General features: G+C 39.5%; 1 protein-coding gene and 1 long non-coding RNA gene across 17 annotated transcripts in view; one reads left to right on the top strand and one right to left on the bottom strand.

The window, feature by feature from the left end:
* The window catches only part of SNCAIP (synuclein alpha interacting protein), a 150,393-nt gene extending 131,184 nt beyond the window's left edge, over positions 1-19,209 (top strand). For 8 of the 16 annotated variants that reach the window (XM_078386228.1, XM_020803619.3, XM_020803623.3 and 5 more), the window contains 5 exons: positions 3,211-3,303; positions 7,594-8,641; positions 12,652-12,722; positions 13,362-13,441; positions 18,671-19,209. In XM_078386228.1, the coding sequence (XP_078242354.1) occupies positions 3,211-3,303; positions 7,594-8,641; positions 12,652-12,722; positions 13,362-13,441; positions 18,671-18,792 (1,414 nt within the window). In that variant the 3' untranslated portion in view covers positions 18,793-19,209. The remainder of the gene's footprint in view (positions 1-3,210; positions 3,304-7,593; positions 8,642-12,651; positions 12,723-13,361; positions 13,442-18,670) is intronic. The other 8 variants (XM_020803621.3, XM_078386231.1, XM_020803620.3 and 5 more) reach the window with 2 other exon arrangements.
* LOC144586993 (uncharacterized) overlaps positions 3,249-24,440 on the bottom strand; it is a 48,323-nt gene continuing 27,131 nt past the window's right edge. The window contains exons 2-4 of the long non-coding RNA XR_013542113.1: positions 15,859-15,948; positions 4,157-4,234; positions 3,249-3,399 (exon numbers count right to left, since the gene is read on the bottom strand). This is a non-coding gene — a long non-coding RNA (uncharacterized LOC144586993). The remainder of the gene's footprint in view (positions 3,400-4,156; positions 4,235-15,858; positions 15,949-24,440) is intronic.

Below are 24,440 nucleotides of genomic sequence, written 5' to 3'. Positions count from 1 at the left end.
CTTGGCGTGACACCCTGCCTGTAGTAAGACAGCTTTCTAGTCACCCAGGGTGTGATTCACAGAGGCCACAAAGAAGAACGACAGGTTACCCTCCTGTAATTGTAGTTCTTCAAGTGGACCTCTGTGATTCACACATCCTGTCCGTCCTCCCCACTGTCACACCATTCTGCTTAATGTAGCAGTGGTTGACACAACTGAAAGGGGAGCCTTGGTGCCAAGGTACTTATACGAGGGGGGAGGGGCCTTATTCTAAAGTGTTTTTTGCTACCGCAGAAGCTCTAGAACTTTCCTATGAGAGTCTGCACAGGCGTGGATCACCCAGGGTGTGAATCACAGAGGTCCACTCGAAGAACTGCAATTACAGGTGGGTAACCTGTCATTTCTGCAGGCAGAAAACCATGAAGTAGCTGCTCTGATAGGAGACATTCTTGCTGGAAAAGGCTACTGTTGGACCCAAGGGAAGCAACCCAGTCTGCCCCATGGGCCCTGTTTGTGACCTGACAGAAATCATACATAATAGCAGAAATAAATGGTGTTCCTAATACTGTTATATAGAAAAAAAAGCAACAACTGTATTGTGATATTTCATGTATTGTTTATATTTTACTTCTTGTAAAGTTTGAACCAGCTGCCTGGAATACATATAACTAGTTCAGTTATAATTTACACTGGAGGCAACTTTCATTCGTAGTCATGTAAACATGAGTGGGAAATGAGGAAGGAATAGTGCAACAGATAGACCAGCAACAATCAGTCCAAAAAAGTGGAAATAGCTGGTCCGAACCTGTGAATGAGGTTTTTGGCTTCTCAAAAACCTCATTACAAGCCAATTTTTACAGAAGGTGGGAGTGATTTTTAAAATAGTAAAAGGAAATGTGTAGGCGAGAAAGAGGAAAGGGGAAAATTGAAGGAAGGGAAAAAATTTATAGAAGTGCATCTGGTTTCTACAAAATAGCATATTGGTGCCCCACCTATTTTTATTATTATTAATTTTTATTTTTGCACTTTCCGGACCCTCTACTATGTCAATATAAGCTGCTGTCACTGCTTTTTCTTTTTATGATTTTTCTTCTTTCTGAATTCAGCAAACACAACCAGCCAGTAGGCCTCAGCCATGTGGATACTTCTGGACTAAGTTAGTTCTAATCTCTAGAACTGAGAAGTGAGTTAATAACCACATGTCCTTGAAGCCAGGAAATTATCCACTTAAATATCCCTGAGCTGGACTTGTGCTGTCAGTTTTGTTCCTGCTTTCTGAGGAAGTCATTCTGAAAGTGAAAGCCACTTCTATAATGAGGGACTGGTTACCTTTTTAAATGATTTTTGGCATTGCCTCAAGGCCTTAAACAGAGGTGGGGAGTAGAGGAGAGGATCAACTGGGAAAGTTACCCCTACAGAAGTAAACATCACTCAGGATTTAATGGGAAGGAAGAAAGAAGCAAGGTGATAGAGGAAGGGTTCACAATGGGAAAGAGCTTTGTATTTATGTCCCTCTGTGGACAGCTGCTTCCCACATGATGTTTCCTTGAGGGAGGCAATAGCCAGTGTTATGGGAATACATGCATACAATAACTTGGTACTTTTTATTTTCCCATGTGTCACACAACTCAAGACAGCTGATGGGAGCAGGAGTTCCAAACCCAGCACCCTTAGCAAACAAACTCTTCACACCTCACAAGTGACAATATAAATAGATTTATCTAAATACAGAAATGAGCAAATGAGAACAAAAGATTTACCAAATAGCTGTTACCAATGAAAAAGTAAAAAAGATGTTTTAAAATTATAAAAAGAATGATGAATGAATGAATGTTGTAACCAAAAAAAAAAAAAAAAGCTTGACCCTTTAAAGATAAATATGAAAATGACTTTAGTTCTTAAAGAGAGTTCTGGCTATTTCAGATATTTAGATCACTCTCGATCGAACAAACTTTGTATTCTAATTTCTTTAGACAGGAGTGTAATCACATGCTGAGAAATGCAAAGTCTCTCCACAAGACTTACACACAGAGACACATCGCGGCTCTTTCCATGAGCACACCTCCTTCATTCCTGAGTCTACATACACACATATTCACATGCTCCCAATTATGATTTAGGTACAACTAAGGGAGCGGGGGTAGAGGAGGGAGAGATAGGAATTCATGGCGAGGGGAGGGAGAAGCTGCTACCTAGAAAACAAGCCCCCACCTTCTTCTTACAAATTTGTGAAATGTAAGGGCAGTGGCAGCTGCTGGAAGTTTTCGTCTAGGCTCCCCTATGCTTCTACCCTATTCCCTCCTCTGTTTCCTAGGCTCAGCAGTCAGATGAGTGGGTTGGAGGATGGCGTCTTTTCTCAGTTTTAGTTGACACCTTGCATGCACACAGACAAAAAATAGGACACAGAAGGCCAAGTAGCACCAAAACCATCTTAATTAGACAGGCAGGCAGACAAGTGAGAGAACAAGCTGGCTCCTGCTGCCTTAGACAGAGGGCCAGTCTGAAGAGTCTTGGTTGGTTGCCTGTGGGAAGGGGATCTGATGGAGCCGATAGAAAGGGACCCTGCAGGGCTCTGGCTTCTAGAGAAGTGCTGGTGGGTGTTGGCGGCAGGACAACACCACTGCCTTTAATATAAAATATACTGTCCTTTATCCCTAGCTGTGGTCAGTAAGCACCTCTTATTGAGTTAGTATATTTCCAGGTGAATACTGATGAATAGTATGTGCTTTCCAACAAGCAGACAAATTCTTATGGGGACATAGAAGTATCTGGGGATACAGAGGCTTATCTGTCTGCAAAATCACATTTGAGAAGGAGTCACAGGGAAGTTTGCTGTGAGCTTGGTGTTTTGCTGGGTACAGGTAAGCTAATTGTCATGGAGTCTCACAGCTAAAGCAAAATGCTCCTTAGAATTCTAATCTTGCAATTTACACCGGAGTCACTACCAGTAATAAATAATGTATACAAGGCAGGCAGCTTTGAGAAGGTACAATAGAGTGATCACAGTGTTCCCGAAGGATTAGAGGCAATTTGCAGAACAGAGACCTCCTTTGTGCATTTCAGTATTTGTATGCACTCTGTGTCTGTGCGAGTCTTAAATTATAAATAAACAGGGGCTTTCTTCTCAAAATGATGTTGCGTGAAAATTATCCTTTAACTCTTATCACATCCATTCACAGCTTTTCCTTTAAGGAGGGTAAAAAACTTTAATAATTTAATATTTCCTTACAGGCAAACAGTAGAACGTGTGACATTACAAAACCAACTCCAGCAGCTTCTGGAAACTCAGCAATCAGAGAGCAAGTCACTGCCAACTTCCCCAAGGTAACTGGCTTGTAGGAGTAGGATTCCAGTCCAGTCTGATTCCTTAAATGGCAACTACATAGGAAGGCTACCTTCCAGCTAAAGATCCTATTTTTCCTAATGCAAAAAGAAAGGGTGGGGGTGTGTGAAGCAGAATGTCATGTAATATAGATCCATACCTTTCCAATTTTGCAAGTACAAAAATGGGTTTCATTTGTTGTTACGGGCCTGTCAGATTGCCTCTGACGTATGACAACCCTATGGTTTTATAACTTTAAATAAAATAATCTCTCTCACATTTTACTATCATGGTTTATTGTGCTTCATAGTGATCACAAGAAAAAATTTGTGAACCTCTGAAATCTGATTTTTTTGGTGGCCCACAACAATCTTAATATATGAGTAATTCAAGACTATTGCTAACAAAATAAGCCTCCCAGGCCATCAAGGGTGTTCTGCCATCACTATCCAATATAAATAGAGAACACTAAAAGAATAAATATAGTTACACATTTTAACCTACAAAGAGTTTACCTGACTTCAGCTAAATAAGCAGTGCACAAGTTCAAAAAGAAGAGAATCCCCTCAAATATATTTTTATAAAAACAATATATATAGTTTTTGGCTAAGAAATGGCAGTTTTTTCGGCTACAGACTTCATATACAATCTGGACCAAATATTTGCATAAAGAACTAAGTATAACTTATTAGTAAGAAGCATGGAAGTAAACTTGCGCAACACCTTGAAAAGTGTTCAAAATATTGGGTCAACTATCTATGGATTAAGAGGAGAAATACATTGTACCTTACATGTGCTTGGAAGTGTGAATAATGCAGTACAAGTTTGCAAGCACAGAGCTATCAGAGAACTTACCTGTATTTAGATTCCCGTTTCTATTAAGAAGACTTGGCATATTTTCTGAGTGAGATGATTTAGGGATTCCAGCAAAGTCTGCAAAAGCAACACCAAAGAAAATGCTTCATATAGTTTATCTCAGAAATCCTTGTCAAAATCCTGTTTTGCTGAATTATTAATATAACCCAGAAAAGGAGGAGGAGGGGAAAAAATCACTTTCACTTAAAGGGGAAAAAAGCAGGGATAGAATCTCAGATCATAGACCAATATATTCCCAATCAATATACAGGCATATTGATACTCTTCTTGTATATTGGTTTCCACATTAAGTAAATACAAGAGGTGGTCTGCAGTTCTTAGAATTGTAGAGGCACAGCATGGAATTGAATTCCTCACCTCTGGCTCCTCAGGCCAGTACCTAAACCACTGAGCTATTTGTGAGTTCAACTCTCATTAAAAAGAACCTCTGCTTACCTATGACTAAATCTTATTAAACAAGATAGCCCCTCCTTCCCCCAAATATGAATCAGTTGGATTGGAATTTTAAAGATTATCAAACTAGCATCTAGCTCTGCACTGGAAATCTGCTATTTACCTGTTATAATATGTAACTAATGAATCCTGTGCAGGGAGTGGAATGGCTAGTGGAATAATGCTGTAATGTTTATTTGAGATGCAAGTTAAAGTAGAAGAAAAGTACTCACAGCAATATCCCCACATTTGAGAGAGAAAGGCGGGTTACTCTTTGGTTTAAATTGTTTTTAACTAGGGGAGGTAGGGTTTCAACCATTACTTTTTTGCTTTAAACATAAGCATTTTTTTCCCCTCTCTCTTCGTTTTTCAAATGAGGGGACACATCATCATCAATGTAGTGGAGGAGACTGTATTTACTGAACAACTTAAGATAAGATTTAAAAAAAAAGCCATTGCACAAACAGCCAATAACAGCAAAGCACATTGGACTCAACAACTTTTTACAGAGTCCTAGGCTGCTAAACAAACTATATTGTTTCAGAACAGAACTGCCATTTAACGCTCTCTCTTAAAGAGGCAGATTCTACATGTTACTGTTATGCTACTCAGCCGCCCGCCCCAGCCCCCAGAAACACATTCTAAGGCAAGACATGTACCATCAAAACTAGTCCTATCCAAGGCAGGGGGGGCAGTTTAGAAAACCACACTACCACCCCCCAGTTGGCATTCTAAATTGCCAGACTGGGTAAAAGACACAAGTAACTTTCATAAAGTGGCAGGCTTGAGAAGTACAAGTGCTGAATCAGTGAAAATAGCTGTCATTAATATTCTGTCAAAAAAGAACAGAAAAGCACAGTCATCACCAGTAGTGAAGAGCCTCGTGGCGCAGTGGTTAAAACTGCTGTACTGCAGCCAAAACTGAGCTCACGACCTGGGGTTCAATCCCAGGTAGTGGCTCAAGGTTGACTCAGCCTTCTATCCTTCCGAGGTTAGTAAAATGAGTACCCAGCTTGCTGGGGGAGGGGGGTTAGCAATGTGTAGCCTGCATAGTTAACTTGTAAACCGCCCAGAGAGTGCTTGAAGTGCTATAGGGCGGTATATAAGCAGCACGCTTTGCTTTTTTTGCTTTTTTTAAACAGGGAACATAGTAATAGAAAAGCCACTAATTAATCATCATCATAATTCTGTGCTGTAAAGTCAATTCTGACTTACGGTAATCCTTTCCAAAGCTTTCTGCATAGAGAACACTCAGAAGTGGTTGACCATTCCCTTGTTCTGTGGGCACTCTGGGACTGTGCAGATTGCCCAAGGCTACCCAAGCTGGCTCTTCTCCCTGGAAGCACAGTGGCGAATTGGACTCCCAGCCTCTGCTCTGCAGCCAGACACCTAAACCACTGAACTGTCCAGCCAACTATTGGTTTAGGTATCTGTCTGCAGAGCCAAAGTTTAGGAGTTTGATTCTCCGTTGTGCCTCCAGGGAGAAGAACCGGCCTTGGGCAAGATGCACAGTCCCAGGATGCCCTCAGAAGAAGGGAACGATAAACCACTGCTGTGTATTCTCTACCTAGAAAACGCTAGAGTCACCATAGGTCAGCATTGACCTGATGCCACACAATTATTATGTATTTTAATAAATCATAATTCTGTGGTGACTAGAACCACCAAATAATTATAGCATAATTACTTCACAGATGAATTCAAGTGACTTGTCTGAGAATTGAACTGAAACCAAACCTGTCTTTTATGAATCAAGGAGTGTTCTTTGTCTCATTTAAAATGGAAATTTAGACCCTGAATCTGGACTCATTTTAGTTATGCCTGTCCTGTTTCTCAGCATGGAAAGTGACATCTGGTCTGGCATTTGGCTTCTTAGCAAGTTGTGACTCTATTTTCTGCCAGTATAGTCACAGAGGGGAAAAATAGTAAAACATGCAGCAAAAATCTACAGAAGGAAAATGGTTATCCTATAGTTTTCTGTCCCCTTTTATCATCACCGATTTTATCTAATTGTGTTGTCTTCTCATATACAGCAAATCTAAGCATTATTGGTTTATTTGTACAATTTATCTTGAATGAATATATTAATTTTCTTTGACTCCAGCTACACTCTTAAGTACTCTTAGTTGGATGAAAATTCCAATGATAATATCAGAGTGCAATCTTCCTGAATAAGATTCCATTATGAAAATTAAAAATATAGAAGACAAAAATGTTGTGGCACCTTAAAGACTAATTGCTTCAGACACTGTTTTTGTCTCCTTTCACATTTTTTTCTTTGTTTTGGCCTGATGTACTAGCAAAGGCTAACACGGCTATCTCTTCTAAAATGTCTTCTGAACAGATATGGAAAGGACTGCATTGGAAGTTAACCACAATGCTGGATTTTATGTTTTTTATTATTATCTAATCTTCCTCCTACAGTAATCTTCCAATCTTTGTTTCTACCTCCCTCCCTTCCCTCTATTGCCTTCCAAAATGTCAAAATCTGGGGGAATCTGGGGCAGGGACCTAATCGCTTTTACTAATGTTAGTAGAACTGAATAATCTGATTGACTGTTAGGAAGCAGGTGCATTGATTTTAATTTGACAGCATGCCAAAACAGAAGAAGGGAAATAGATGTGTAGGTTTTAGGTAGGTAGGCTTATGCTGGTATTTCTGTTTTCCTTGAGTTACGCATATTCTTAGACACACTGTTAGCACTATATAATGTAGATCTTTCACATAAGGTCCTTCTGGGGAGTTTAGCAAAGAAAGGAAATCACAGGTCAAACTTGGTCTAGAAAAAGATTTACATGCTTAAATGTATGGCATCATTATTGTGAATCTGTAATATATTTTCCATGGGCAAGGTGAATAAAAATTCCATATGATGCGCAGGATAAACATATGCAATGGAAAACCCAGTGTTGTACTTTCTGTCCGTATAATCTTGTTGCTGGTCTCTTGTATTGAAATGATTCTTTCTTTTTCCCCACTGAAGTTCACCATCATCGCCTATTTCTGGCAAACCTCAGTGGAAACCATCTGATACAGATGACTCGACTCTACCAAAAAGTAAATTGAACACCCACGACGGGATTCAGATTCTTGGTGGTATAGGAACTCCACACCACAATCGAACCAAGATGAATGATGACGATCCTGATAAAATCCTGCGTCAGCTGCTGGGGAAAGAAATCTCTGAGAATGTCTGCATGCAGGAAAAGCTGTCACTAGAATTTCAGGATGTTCATGCCTCCAAGAATATAAAGAAGATTCCTATGGAAAAAAAGGAGTTAAAGTTGGCAAGACTGAAGCATCTCATGCAGCGGTCCCTCAGTGAGTCGGATACTGATTCAAATAATTCTGAAGACCAGAAGAATACCCCTGTGAAAAGAACAGAGAAGCCAAGGCCACAGCCCATAGTGGAAAACACAGAAAGCACCGAGAATTTGCACCTCATGATTAAGAGACACAGTTTGGCATCAGGGCGCCGGTTCCCGTTTGGCATGAAAGCCTCAAAATCTGTGGATGACCACAGCCCTTCTCCCACTTCTGAAAGTAGTGACCCTGATAATGAATCCCAGTATCAGAGTGGGACTGTATCTCAGAGCCAGGCATTGGGAGATACCGCTCAGTCCAGCCCCGAACCCGGCGTTACTCACAAAGTGGCCACAAGTCCCAAGAGTGCACTCAAATCTCCATCTTCCAAGCGTAGGACTGCTCAAAATTCAAAACTCAGAGTGACTTTTGAGGAGCCTGTGGTACAAGTGGAGCAAACAGAGGTTGGTTTAAATGGGGAAAAGAGCAAAGAACGGAGTAAGGTTCCTCAGCGGCCTCCACCCAGCATGGAAACTGGAGACCAGCAGAAACGGCCATTTGGAACATTTCGGTCCATCATGGAGACATTGAGTGGCAACCAGAACAATAATAACAATTCTCAGACTTCAAACCTAATCAAGACTACATCACCCTTTACCTCATTAGGAAGGAAAGCTGCAGACAGTAAAGGAAATTCAGCAACCTCTGCAAAAGGAAAAAGTAAACCAGTGAGTATTCTCGAAGGCTTTCACAGCTGTGATCCAACGGCTGTTGTGGGTTTTTTGGGCTGTTTGGCAGTGTTCTGGCCAAACAGCCCCAAAAACCTACAACAACCAAACCAGTTAGTGTTTATAGAGGGGAGAGGGAAGCTTTTGTGTTTTTATTAATGAGTAATTGTGCTAGAAGAATATTTCTTTAAAATAATCCCATGCATATAAACACCAGTAAACAAATGTCAACCCATTATCATTGGAAAGGTTTGGGGACAGAGAAAAGGTAATGTGGAGACACCTGGAAGGAAATGATAGCATAACTGAAAAAGCAAAGTGTGGAGATATGTTTGCCCCATGTGGCCAGGTGTCTGCAAGCCATCCGCACAGACTTCATGCTGGAAAAGGCAGCTTGAACTCTGCTCTCCATGTTTTGAACTGCTGTGCCACCTTGTTCCAACTTCTTACCTCTTTTGAGGAATATTGGTCATAATTCTGATTTTCATAAAAGAGCACTTAACTATTTTGCGGAAATCAAATTGTAAAAATACTGTCAGGGAGGCATATCCATGACATGCTCCTTAGAATCTTCAGCTAATTGTTTTACAAGTTTCACAGCCAAATTATTAGAATATCAGTAAATACCAATACTTCTTCTAATACCACATAGGAATAAAAAAATGCTATAAAAATTTAATCTCCTTGCCTCAGTACTCTGTCTGGGAATTTTGTGGCGTAGCTTGCGCAGGATTGGAGTTATTTTCCCTCATGCCCATGCAGACCTTCCTGTCTCAACATTTGTACAAGATAGCAGAAAATTATCCCAAACCTGCATTGAGTTTCTCCACTTGAAATGCTCTCCAGCTGCCATGTGGAGTTCTTTCATTTAGCCTTCCAATGACAGGTATAACTGGGAAACCATTCCTCAGTTCAGAAGGCCCTAAGTTACAGAGATACAGCTGATGGGGAGAGGAAGGCATTTAATATAGTCCCTCACCAAAGGCTGCTGAGAAAACTCCACAGTCAGGGGATAAGAAGGCAGGTCTTCTAATGGACTGAGGATTGGTTGAGAATCAGGAAACAAAGAGGAGGTGTGAATGGGCAATATTCACAATGGAGAGAGGTGAAAAGCACTGTGCCCCAGGGATCTGTCCTGGAACTGGTGCTTTTCAACTTTTTCATAATTGACCTGGAGACAGGGATAAGCAGTGAGGTGGCCAAGTTTGCAGATGACACTAAACTTTTCTGGGTGGTGAAGACTAGAAGTGATTGTGAAGAGCTCTAGAAGGCTCTCTCCAAACTGGGAGAATGGGCGGCAAGATGACAAATGCATCTCAGTATAAGAAAATGTAAAGTAATGCACACTGGGGCAAAAACTCAAAACTTTATTTATCAGCTAATGGGTTCTGAGCTGTCCATGATGGATCAGGAAAGAGATCTTGGTGTACTGGTGGACAGCTCAATGAAAGTGTCAGCCCAGTATGTGGTGGCAGTGAAGAAGGCCAATTCCATGTTAGGTATCATTAAAAAGGGGGTTGAAAATAAACAGCCAACATTATAATTCCATTGTACAAAATGATGGTAAGGCTGCACCTGGAGTATTGCGTACAGTTCTGGTTGCCGCACCTCAAAAAAGGCATAGTGGAACTGGAAAAGGTGCAGAAGAGAGTGACTAAAATGAAGACTGGGCTGGGGCACCTCCCTTATAAGGAAAGGGTACAGCATTAGGGGCTCTTTAGTCTAGAGAAAAGGCACCCAAGGGGGGACATGATTGAGATGTATCAAATTATGCACGGGCTGGATAAAGTGTATAGAGGGAAGCTCTCCCTCTCACGCAATACTAGAACCAGGGGACATCCACTCAAATTGAGTGTTGGGAGAGTGAGAACAGACAAAAGAGTGTTGTTAGTCTGTGGGACTCCTTGTCAGAGGATGTGGTGATGGCATCTGGCCTAGATGCCCTTAAAAGGGGATTGGACAGATTTCTGGAGAAAAAAGTCCATTGCAGGTTACAAGCCATGATGGGATATAATCTCCAGGCTTAAAAAGAAGGTACCTCCAAATGCAGGGGAGGGGTATCAGGAGACAGGTATCTGGTTGTCTGGTGTGCTCCCAGAGGCATCTGGTGGGGCTACTGTAAGATACAGGAAGTTGATCTAGGTGGGCCCTTGGCCTGATCCAGAAGGGCTCGGCTCATGTCCTTATGTTCTTATGAAGGCAGGAGAAGCAACAGGCAGCAGTAGAGGAGGGATTAAGGATAAAGTTGAGCAGGAGTCCAGCACCGGTACTTATAAGGGTGGCGGCTGCCAAGGAAAATTCTTGCACAAATTATGGACAGTAATCGGCATCACTAGCATCTGTTGATATGAAGAAAGCTATAATGTTACATTCCTAAATGGATTACTGTCATCAGGTAATGGGGAAAAGAAGGGACTGGGGACAGAGTCAGTGAGCCCTGGAGACCATGCTTCATACAATGAAGAAGAGGATCATATTTTAATCCATTACTTAAGATAAAAATGAGCTCAGGATGGGAGGTGCCTCACACCAGTATTTCAGAGGAGTGCCTCCACAAGTCACAAGCCATATATGCTCAAATAATGCATAAGGCATTAAAATTCATGGAAAGTAATATTTGAAGCAAAGAGTATAATGGAATGGCTGGAGACAGTTCATGTTGTTTTTCATATGCAGCTCTGAAGTCCCTATAGTATTCAGCTGAATTATCATTCAAATACAAGCACTCTAGTTCCCAATCAAGTATCTTAATACAAATGTGTGCTTGAATAAGAACAGTACCAACGCTATAACAAAGTGCACCAAAAGGGGGAATGTATCATGGTTGTCCATGGTGGATTATTCATTTACACAACTTGTAGAGGAGGACCAAACAACTGAGAAGGGGGAATAACTAAGTGGAAAATACATTTTTTTTTGTTTCACAGGGATACTAAGGTCAGTGATGGATCAGACTATATTTCTCCAGGAACTTTAGTGTTTTGTTGGCATTTTGCACCTGTCTGTTTTCCCAGACTCCTCTCCCTCTCAGCTCTTTTCATAGATGGAGCATACATTTCCACTCTTTAAAATGTTTGCCACATTGACATGCTTTCAGACATCACATTCATTCAAAAATACATTTTTCATGATGATATATGGATGTAATCCAGTGCCAGACATGAGTTCTATTTTGCTTTGTACCACATTAAATTTATGAACACAGCCCAAAGCACGTTGGTCTTCCTTCTATGAGAAGAGAGTGCCTACTGTACACAAAAACAGAGCTGGGATGTAACACATTACAAATAACACAATTACCTATAACCAGAACCTGCAAGAGTTACTTTTTTGGATTACAACCTCTCACATTTCCTAGCAAGCATCAGTGTTGGCTGAGACAGTCTAGGAGTTAGTCTAAAAATGTAATTCTTCCAATCTCCACCTTGCAACACATTTTTTTGTGTGCAACAAAGATGTGAAAAAATCCATTTTGCAAAATAATTTAACAACTAGAAACAGGACTCTTTAAATCTAAAACACAATATCCACGTGTTACAGTACTTCTGAAATGTCTGGGGAGTCGTTTTAAATTATGCTTGGCTATTTATTTATTTTTTTTGGTTCTCTCTTTCTTTGTGTGTATATTTAAGATTCACTCAAAAGTAATGTCTTAGTAATGTACTATTCTGAAGGTAATGGGTAACAATTGGTGTATTACTTGGAAAAAGTAAAAAGTAATCTGATAAGTGAGCAAATCAATCAATACTCCCAGCTTTAATGAGATACCTTCTCTGTTTTCTGGAAGGTGATTACTCTTTGCCTTCTCGGAGCAACTACACCACATGCTGAACACTATGTTGAGCATCAGAGACTCCACATGTCTACCAAGAAGCAACACTGTAGCATGTGGATTTTCAAGGCTTTTACTAATACACCATAACATTTTAAGTAGCTGTGGGTTTTTTTCAGTGCATGTAAGAAGCTTGTTGCATGATCTTTCAACTGTTTACTGCATTGCCCTTCCCTAGGCTCCTTACTCCGGCTACATCAGTTTTTCCACTAGCATGCTGATCGAAGACCGTCTGTGTAACTATGCATGGTATGTGCTGATGCAGAGTGAAAATGTTGGCTTCCCTATTACTTTTTATTATCCTCTCTTGCAAGTGCAGCTTATAATTGTTCACAGCTTAAACTAATGAAACGATTGATGACAACTGTAAAAGAAAATGAAATTTTGATTCCCTAAAACAAAAAAAAAGTAAACAAATCTCTGTTGCAAGCCTAATATCCATAGCTGAGCTAGTTTAACAGCTCCATCACAAAGTGTGCATAAAAAGCACCAGTGGTCATAAATCCAAAAATGCATTTTAGTTCAGTTTGGCACCACACAGTCCCTTGAATGGAAATCAAACACCAGAGGAGAATGGAAATTAAATTTCCTGTTATTCGTAGGCCAAGTTAAACTCCTCTTGGAGTGAGAAGAGACAATGTGCCCCACTGACAATTTACTCCTGCCCTTCTTGCTCTCATTTTCAGCATTTACTTCAGTTTTCTAATTGAAGTGGGACAGCTGTAGGGCAGGGATTTTTTGTTGTTCTTATCCATATCTTCCTACTGTCCCAGAACAATCTCCCATGCTGTCCTAGAAAGATATTCGTCTCCTTCAGAGCAGCTTTTCAGTCAGCTGCAGCAGGAAGACAGAATTAATGAGAATGGTCACCCCACTGCCTTTCTTTAGGTGCCAGCAGAACCTCACCAGATGCATGTCTTCTACTAAAAGTGCAACCTATATGGCTTTGGGGTGGAGTTTGATTAAAGGTAAATTGTTCATAATTTTCAGACTTTAGTTGAGAACTTTGTAAATAAACTTTTATTCAAATACAAGGATTGAAGGTATTCTCTGAAAAAGGTCAAAAACTGAATATTGATCCCAATCAGAATAATTGAAGTGCTTATTTTGATGTACCTTTTTTTCTAGTGTAGATGTCTTGACAATAATTTTAATTTCTGGTTCAGACGTTTGTTTGTTTGTTTGTTTGTTTGTTTGTTTGTTTGTTTAATACCCCAGCTATCTGGTCGAGATGACCACTCTAGGCGGCTTCCAAACATGCAAAAATACAACAACATATACATATAGCAAATAAAAATATCAACAATATACAATATGCATTACGCCACAATCTGTAACATGCATGCATTCGCACATGCCTCAGGCTTTCATCTTTGCCCCTCACATTCAAGTATGCAGATGTGATTAAAATAATCTGTTGCTGTTTGGGAACAATACATGTCTCGTGCTTATAGTTAAACTTAACAAATGGTTTGTTCAAGCCACCACTTGTTAACAAGCCAGGATAGCTTGCCTTTTAGCAGACTAAAGCATGCCAATATTTGCAGTGTTTGGACACATTAAAGAAGTGTTGTTTGTTCTACAGAAGGTTTAAGTCTTTTACTGTTCCACACAAGGGAGAGAAGAGGGCATGCTAATTTGAAGCTCTTTGCTGCTTGGACATCTCAGGAAATGGGATGTTGCCAACTAGTTTTTTTGTATCTGGAAAGGAGGCCATTCTGTCCTTTGCCTCAGGCATCAAAATGTTTTGGGTCAACCATGGTACACAATGTACATAAAAAGCTATAGGAATTTGAATCAACCAGTGTCCCAATTAATTTCCAGTGTCTCCTTAGAAATTATACCAATTTTAAATTTGGGCAGCACTATTAACAGTCCTATACATAAACTCTGTTCGTTATTCGTTTCCTAACCACTGGATAGTGGTGGAATAATTAAGATTCCTTGAGTTCCATTAGAATTCACTAGATTTCTATAAACAGCATGCAGTACATTTCATTTATAAATCCTTTCCCCACTCCCCTCCTTTCTTTTCACAGCAAAATGACAGGTCTTTTTTTGTCAATGGCCGTGCCAAGCAAATGTTTGCAATTAGGTTAGCCATCTATTGCCAGTGAATTTTTGTTTCTCATGGATGAAGTTATTCTCAAGCATGTAGTACATTAAAGTGAGAACACATTTATCTTATCAGTAAGGAGCACTGAAATGAGTTAATTCCATCAATAATAGTTTTCTCAGCCTCTGTTTAAACTATTTTATAACTAGAATATATTCAGATGAAAAACTCACTGCGACTTTTGTGGTTGCTCTGTAAGGAAGACTGCTTGGAGCCATAGTAACATGTTGCTTTCGTAGCCATTACAAAAGTGTAGCTTTATATAAATGAGGGAACTGCAGAACAATCTTTGTAAGAAATGCCTTCTTATAGCCTATCTGTAGCTTACCTTTACTTACACCTTTTTATCAAGAAATAAAGTTTACATTGTTTCAGGTTGGTTTAGTTCTAGGATCAACAGTCTATCACAATAAGCATCTTGCACTTAGACATATGTAGCATTCTTAATATTCCCTGGCTGTGTTGAGCATTAAGATTGGGTTTTGCACTTTTTTCCAGGTAACTGAGAAGCAAGCCATCTGAGTAGGTCTGAAAATACTCAAGTTTTCAGAAAGGAAAATTGTATGCTTGTCAATTGTATGGTGTGAAGCACTGCGCACATGTTGACTTCAAACCAGATACGGCCTCTGAGAATGGAAGGATCCTTCCACTTGGAGAAGGCATACATTCTAGGCAGAAATTGATGAGCAACAGCTCCACAATTATAATGCGAGTTGCCCTAAAAAGTAAAGAATGTTTGATTATGCTTCAACAAAATTTTGCAGCTCCAGAAATAGCAAATTAGCTTGCCTGTGTTTGTGACTGGTAATCTGGAGAGAAACAAAAAAAATCTTGTTTTCATATTGATTGTACAAACACAGCAGCCTTGAAGAATGACTCTATGGAAAGAAACATTTTATTAGCTGAAACCCTGTTGCCTGTTTTATGCCTGCAGTACGATTAGGACATCACCACCAAGAGGAGATTACCTGTAGTTAAAGACTTTCTCCTTCTCTATCATGACCTGTCAGATTTTCAAGTATCTGTTTCATTGTATAGAATCCATGGGAGCCATGAGACAGAAGAAGGAAGTTGTTAATTACCAAAAATACATCCAGTGGCAGTGATTTTTTTTTATCATTAAAGATTTCTACACCACACCACAAAGTATGGTGCAGTGGACAGATTGACAGACTAGGACTCTGGACAACGTTCAAATCCCCACTTGGCCATGGAAATTTACTGGGGGGAGTGAAACTGGTAAAAGCATTCCTTAAATATTTCACTTACCTTGAAAGCCTTATTAGGGCTACTGTAAGTTGGTTCCAACTTGATGGCACAGAACAACAACAACAAAGATTTTCTTCCATCTCATGGCTCCTACAGAATGAAATTGATTACTTGAGAGCTGGACAAGCCACAAGACATCTCCCCTGCCATTATGTCTTCACCCTTCTGCAAGCATAACTTACGAAACAGGATTTTGGCCATTGAATACTGCTTGCAAAGCTGTTGTCTCATTGGTCCCTGCCCTTAGTGAAGGCTCCTGTTTGGAGAAGGAGAGAGGGGCAATCCTGTCCAATTCCTCCCAGAAGGATCTCAAAAAATGGAGACATCATGAAAAATTGGGGAATGTTGGAAGAATGTGGTAAAAATCACCTCAACTTCCTTCCTTTCTTCAGTAGATAATCCAGCATTTAGATCTATAGTCATGGGAAGTCTGAACTATACTTCAAATGTCATTAACATCTATTTGCCCAGCAAAGACAGATACTGTAATGATATGATTAGACAGATACCATTCCTAGGATCATGTATTATTTCCAAGACCTGATAATCTTTATTCCTGTGGAGTATACAAGATGAAGACCCTGGCAGGTATGGTTTAAAAATACAGATAATCAAGCCCTGGTAGGGCTGCTGGGGGCAGTGAAAAGCATGTGAGCTGCTTCTTAGGCTGAGAACTGCTATGGAAGATAATTTCCATAGCAGAATGTCTTCAAAGAATGAAAACAACTCCCATATGCAATCAGCTTAATCTCGTTTTCTGTTTAATATACAAAGCAATTAGCATAGCTACCATTCAAAAACTGCTATTTGCGCCTTTTTACCATACTAATCTATTTACATTAATCAGAGAATATGTGCATTTCATTGAGAATAGACAACCCTGCTGAAGGTGGTATGGTATTGCTCTGATTCATTATGTCATTGTGTTACTTTCAACCGAGTGTTGCCAAAGTAGTATATAAATAAGCATATGATATGAACCATCTGGGATTCCCAGTGTGGTGTAGTGGATAGAGTGATGGATCAGGACTCTGGAGAGCAGGGTTTGAATCCGCACTTTGCCATGAAAACTTACTGGGGGAGTACAACCGGTAAAACAACTCCTTAAATTACCTTGAAAGCCATATTAGGATTGTTATATGTCAGTTTCAACTTGATGGCAGAAAACATACGCACGCGTGCATGCGCGCACACACACACACACACACACAGAGAGAGAGAGAGAGGAGTCATCTAATACAGCAGACAGCTGATCAAACCAAATTTCTATCCAAAGTTTATAATTATTCTGTGGTCCTAATTTGCAAAATACATCATGAAGGACTTACTAATATTTCACAGACAATGGAGTTCAAGCAAGCCTAAGAAATTTCATTTTTTTTTCCTGTTTGGAAACATAAACAATACCTTAGTTCCAAGTTGTAGCAAGGTGACATAGTACATGAAAGGTTGTGTTTTGAATGGTCTAATCTTTATGGCTTCCATATTGTGCTATGGAAATCAAATCCTTATTTTTTCCTATCTACATAAGGAGATAGAATTATGAAAATCGCTACACATTACTAGTATTTTAGATATCATTATCAACAAATGATTTTTAAAAAACTCTCCACCTGTTCAGTTTTATTTTCATACTGAAATGGAAGTTCTGCTAATTCCACTTGGTTGTTAATTTTGCCATCTGTGTTACAGGAACAGGAATCTAATTTGGTCTCTAGATTTGTTTTAACTAACATCAGCTTTATACTTTGATTCTAACCTACTTTGGTAGAAACAAATTATATTTGTAACTAGAAATGGCGAGAAATTTGTTCAAGGTCATGTTTTAATATGTCCTATCCATATTTGTCAGTTCTGTACATAAGTAGAATGGTAGCCGTGATTGTCCAAAGTGTGTGATGCAGTTTACCTGTTTAAAATATAAGGAGAAATGCATATTACTGCAAGTGTACATAAAATGTAGTTGTTCATGGAAACAGCACAGGGAAGTATACCATTAGGGGAAAGTGTTTACAGAAATATGTATTGGGCAGAATTGCATAAAATGCATATATTGGGACAAGTGCATATGAAAATGTTAGGAATTGGAAACTAATGCAGAAATAGGACAAAATAAATTAAATTGAAACAAAAAGAGAAAATGAGCAAAACACAGGTGCATTTATCTCTTCTTATTCTGCAGATCCACGATACCTTACAATATATACACAATGCTTTACAAGTAAGACAGGGAAGATGAATAGAGAGGAAATTTATTTATTTATTCATTATTCGTTTGTTTGTTTATACGCCATTTTTCTCCTAAACTTAAGAATCCAAGGTGACTTACAGTATTAAAAGAAACAAAGCCAATAATAAATTTTTATACAGTATTTAAAGAGAATTAAACAAATGCCATATTAAAACTCATAAATAAGTGCAATATTGAAAGCATAAGTAAAACAACAGAATACAATAAACCCTTCAAAAATCCCTTTGGTCAAGCAGTCATTTAAAGGAAAGCCTGCCTGCAGAGAAAGCTCCTACTTACATGCTTACTTTCTTACATGATAATAAATGGCCTGTTTACAAAGGATTCAAATTCAGCTGTAGTACTAGTAGCGTGATTGCTGTTTCAAAGGATACAAATTCCTTGCCTGTAATTTTTTTAATGAGGAGAGGGCAACCTGGGATTGGAACGACTTAAACCCAACTTATTTCAGAGGAGGGTGTGCTAAAGTTACTTTTAGAAAGTGGCAGTCTTTGAGCTGTGAAACATAATCAGTGTTATGTGTGATGTGATCATGGTTTGCTTTTGTTTTTTCTTCGTCAGGCATAATACCAACAACAGGAAACTCCAGCAGCATTTCAGCAAAAATTATTTTGAAGAACCAGAGCTGCAAGAATTCTTCCTTTGACTCACATTTCATGGCATCTCGCAGTCTTCCCACTTGAAAAATTTAACCTTCACCAGCAGAATAACAGACTCTTAGGATGCCTTAAATTTGTAGCAGCTAGACCATATACAAAAATTAATAATATGTGTCTGTGTCACTTATTTGTAAAGGCATGGGTAAACAAAAGCCATGAGTTGGAATCACAGTGATGCAAGGAACCTCTGGAATGTTCATCGGACCACCATTTTGTACATTACCTGTTGCATGGATATAATGTAACATGTCTTGTATCTCCCTTTCTCAAAACCTAACTGTGTCTGTAAAAAGTCTGTAAGGTCTTTGTTTGCCTAAATTCTCACTGAGCCCAAAGCAAGGGCTCCTCCCTCTATGGTAAACTATGTTTTGTCACTATTTCTGATTTCTTTTGTATAAGATAAAATAAACCAGTGTTAATCAAAACACAGTGCAAACATAACTACATGTATCTTCTGATTTGTTTGATTCTATTTGCCTATGCAACCTATTTCATTTGGTAGCAAACAGAATTAACAAAACTTTGATTCACAGCATGCAGACTGTCCTTAAGTTCTTATTTTTCCAATATTAAACCATTTCTCCTTGGCAATAGGAGGATGATACAATGATGGTAATAGGAACATGTATAAAGAAATCTAATAACTATTTGCCCTAAGAATATTCATGTTTAGGTATAATCACTTTTTAAAACTTTTCTTTTCTCACTATGTGTGAAATAAGGGATCAGAATATAACTTCTATAAATATATCTGTATCCATAAGAGCCCCATACTGCACCAGCATTTACTTCTGTATTTCATGATACGAGGGTCCCACAGCTCTTGCCTGGGAGTGCAAGGATGCTATCGAAACCCACAGGAACGTTGCAGAGATGGTGGTGTATTTCCATTCCTAAATTTTGTATTTTCACTCCTACATGAACATCCCCATCATAACAAAAAAAGACAGTATCTAGCCATTCTGAACAACAACTGCTTTATGGGTGTGTTTAAAACAGAGCTCGATCGGAAGCCCACTGGCCTCCTCCTCCCTGGTCATCACTTTCCTCATGTGGACAGTGATCATCTAAGGAGGACAGCCTCTGCTGTGAATGGTTTTCCACACTTTCTGGATCTCTACAAAATCAAAATTCTCAAACACAAGGAGAGCAGTGACATATTAAACAAGCTCTCCTCTTTAGACTGTTACTCTTCATCTATGTACAACAAAAACAGAAAGAGTGAGCACATTCCCCCTCACATGCATTATATCTGCATGGTGGCACAGCTATGGTATTGACCAGTAAACCAAATCAACACTCTGCAAGGCAATTCTAAAAAAGATGTCAACCCTCCAAAAATTTAACTTTAAAGTTAAAGGCTTGTGTGGTACCAAATTTGAGGATGTTTGGGCAAAGGATTTTCAAAATATGATTTTTAAAACGACACAGTTCTCTTTCCCCCCTCTCCACCCCATGCTGAAACAAGTGGACCTAAACATTCCCAGATTTAAAACAGCTCATGCAAACTGAAAAGACCAATCTTGCTTATATTGAAAGAGAATGACTGGTTCCACTTGTTTTTTAAAGGAAGATGTTGGGAGGGCAATGAAAGGTCATGAGGCCAAATTCAGAGACACATTTTCTTTAAAGGGTAAAAACAAACAAACAAAACCAGGCTTTCTTTAAATAAAATACAGTGGTGCCCCACTTAATGATTACCCTGCTTGACGACGAATCCGCTTCACGACGATGTTTTTGCGATCGCAAATGTGACCGCAAAACGATGTTTTAATGAGCTTTTTTCACTTCCTGATGATCCTCTCCCTGCTTCGGGAACCAATTCTTCGCATTATGATGATCAAAACAGCTGATCGTCGGGTTTTCAAAATGGCCACCGGCTGCTCAAAAGGGCTCCCCGCTGTTTTTAGGAGGCATTTTTCGCTGCACAGGCACCCGAAAATGGCCGCCCTATGGAGGATCTTCGCTGGACAAGCAGGTATTTCACCCATTGGAACGCATTGAATGGTTTTCAATGTGTTTCAATGGGCTTTTTTATTTCCCTTGACGAGGATTTTACTCTACAGCGATTTCGCTGGAACGGATTATCCTCATCAAGCGAGACACCACTGTAATGGTATTAGACTCCTCCAGAAAGGAATACTTTGCCATGTATCTCCAAGGAATTAGCATACAATTTTGTAAAGCATATTCAGAGTATTTCTGTATTACAAAAGGACAGAACAATTGGGTTTGTTGCAGCCCTGAATGTTTTCAGTAAACATTATCTCAGGATTTCTGCGACCAAACTCCTGACACAAGTCTTTGAAGAGGAATCAGCTCTAGGTCTGGGGTAATGTGAATTGACCTGGTCAGTCAGGATTCAATGAGCTGACTTTCAGGAGGAGAACTTGTTAACTCCTTCCTAGCCAAGCAGGCATTGGCTCTAGGAAAGGGATTCTGTGCCTGGTTGTAAAAATATTTTAAAAGAATAGAAAATAAATCTCACTGATTAAAGCAGTAATTTTTAAATTTTATATATATTAGGGGAAAAAACTCCAAAATTGTTATGTGCCATCAAATCACTCCTGATGTGTGGTGACTATATGAATTAACGGTCTCTAAAACATCATACCATTAACATATTTTTACTCAGATCTTGCAAACCAACAGCATCTCATGTTATGTTGTTTCCTCTTCCTACTGCCCTCCACCTTCCAAGCAATATTGTTGTTTCCAGTAAATTCTGCTCAGATCCTGCAAAGTAATAGCTGTGATTTCCTTTACTGAAATAATTTGCCTCATATTAAGTCTTCTCCACCATTTCCCCCAAAATACTGTATTTTCTGGTCAGTTCTATAGTTTCATTATATGTACACCATAGGATAGCCTCAGTTTTCTCATTTTTGCTCTAGTTTGACTTCAATCAAGTCAAAATGAGTTCTCATTTTGACTTGATTGAGCACCCACTTATGTACCTTTCTGGCTATCTGTAGCATCCATAAGGCTCCCCTCCAACACCACATTTCAAATGAGTTGTTTTTTGTCACTGTCTTTCTTCACTTTCTTTCACATAGAATGGATGATTTTGAATTTGGTTTCCAGTGATTTTTGAAGAACGGTTTAAACTTTTGTTTAAACCTATTACGAAAGTCTATATTTTTTGCCATAGTTGACTTTGCCCAAAAAAATGACCAGGCTGCCTTCATATTCATTAAACATTTAAGTGGGACACTGTCTCCAAATGAGTCCCAAATTGTAACTTTTTACTTAAAAAGATGAAACACCTCTGACATTAAGGGAACTTAAGGAGGGTTGGGGATAGCTCAAAATTGCTGTAATAAGAAAATATGAGGATATGTACTTCAGGTATTGATCCAAAATACTGTATTTTTCCATGTATAAGATGCCCCCATGTATAAGATGCTCCCCACTTTTCTAATCCCAAATTAAGAAATCTGAGTGGGGCTTAGCAAGTGTAGGGGGGAAGGGATCAAAGCATTGCAGGATCACTTTGATACCTGCTTTCCCCTCCACTTGTGTTTGTTCTCTCCTCAGCTTACTTGCCCCCCCAGCCCCGGAATAAATATGCGAGACAACAGCTTGGATTTAAACGGGCCACACTTTATTTAATTAATTCAACCAAATTCAAATTCTTAAAACTGTTGGGGGGCCTGCTGTAGTGCGGAAACAGGAAACAGGGGTATCAAAATACCCCATAAGATCGCCATTGGGCGAGCCCCCGGCCCCCATGCTCCCGCTGTCTTACTGACAGCAAGAACCTGGCCGGCCGCTAACAAACACCCCTAGACCTCGAGCCATCTTTAATTGATGACTGTTGATCCAGGAGTGGCCCAACGCATCTTCCCACACCGGCCCTGTGATTGCACAATCGGCAGAGCCGAGAGGTCAGACACGCTGTTGGCTAGGTAGACTTACTAACGGGACTCACTGAGACCACCTGTTTTTCCGCATTACCCGCCAGTGTGACCAAATAAAACCACCTAAAAGCCAACAACCCTTTTAGTAGTGTGGGACAGGCGAAAAATCCCCCCAGCCAAAAGCCAATCAGGCTGAAGGTCAAAAATTCCTATCCGGCCCCTCAAAAGGCGACCACTAAAGCCACACCAACACAAGGGAGGGCGGGCGGGTGCCCGCAACGGAAAGAGGGCGAACATCGGGGAGAGCTCCCATATATAGGTGAGCTCCCCCTCCCAACATGCCCACGTGTCCCCAAACGTTCTCGTGTCATCCAGGGACATTGGGGCAAAAGCCAGCCACGCCGTTCCAGGGCGCAAAACGCCCGTCCGGTGGCTGAAGAATTCTGTGTATAAGACGACCCTCAATTTTTAATATAAAGATTTTAGACAAAAGTATAGCCTTATACACAGAAAAATACAGTAATATTAGTGAGTTAATAGAGTCAAAAAATATTTCTGCACAAACAGGAACAGAAAATAACATGGATAAGGATGAAAGAAATTGAAGCAGACAAGAGGGGCATCTCTCTCCCACACTGAGGAACATATGACAAAAGATATAAAGAACAATAAGAAGGAGGTCTTGAAGATACTGGCTAAGGAGGCAATTGGACGATTGGATGACAGGGAGTGCTAAAGGGGGAATAGACGATAGAAAAACTAGATTTGTTCTTTGCATCCATATTCAGTGGAAAAGAGGTACAATGTTCACCTGTGTCTGAACTAGGGCTGAAGGAAAAAAAATTAACATGCAAACAACATAATTTAAAGAAAAAACCTATTAAGATATATGGCAGAATTCTGAGCTTGCCTTGACATACTGTTTCAGTCCTGGAGATTTAGTACAGAAATAACGTAGTGTACATTTAATCCGATTTCCAGTTTAGTAGTAGTAGTAGTAGTAGTAGTAGTAGTAGTAATGGTAATAGTAATAGTAATAGTAATAGTAATAGTAATAGTAATAGTAATAGTAATAGTAATAGTAATAGTAATAGTAATTGTTGTTGGTAGCAGTGACAGCAGTAGTAACAATCACAACAGTAATCATAATAAAAGTGAAAGCCAGAAAGAGCGAACCCTATGCTGAGAGTGTTCCATCTGCCATTTGAGCTTGAGAAGTAAAACATCAGATACTTGCTTTGCAGTTATCTGTGGGCTGAAAGATACTGTCAGGATAACAAAGCAAACATCTCCAAATCCATATAAGAGACAAATTGAAAATTTGTGCTTTACAGAGTGTGAAATAGGTGAACAAAAATTTGAATGAACATGGCTTAGAAAAGACAAGTGAAGAGTCAGTTTTAGACTGTTTCTGAATGTTTAAACTGTTTACCCTTCAACAACTACTCTACCATAACAGCAATCTGCAAAGTTGACAGATCTGAAATTTTGTCTTCAAAGCGTTTGCATGAGGATATGAGAGGGAAGAGACATGAAGGACAGACTGATCCAGAGGAATCTTGAAACAACAGAGCATTTTATAAGGAGAACAATAGCATAAAATACTGCAGCTATGGCTCTACAATTGTGCTTTCATGTATTTAAGAAACAATTCCCACCCCCAGAAAAAAAATCCTTCATTTACTTTCTTCTTATTGACTCTCATAGGTAAAGGTAAAGGTTCCCCTTGACATTTAGTTCAGTCGTGTCCAACTCCAGGGCGTGGTGCTCATCCCTGTCTCCAAGCCATAGAGCCAGCGTTTGTCCGAAGAC

The sequence above is a fragment of the Pogona vitticeps genome, chromosome 2 (genome assembly GCF_051106095.1).
Source record: "Pogona vitticeps strain Pit_001003342236 chromosome 2, PviZW2.1, whole genome shotgun sequence".
NCBI lineage: Eukaryota > Metazoa > Chordata > Lepidosauria > Squamata > Agamidae > Pogona > Pogona vitticeps.
This window is presented reverse-complemented; position numbering and strand designations above follow the sequence as displayed.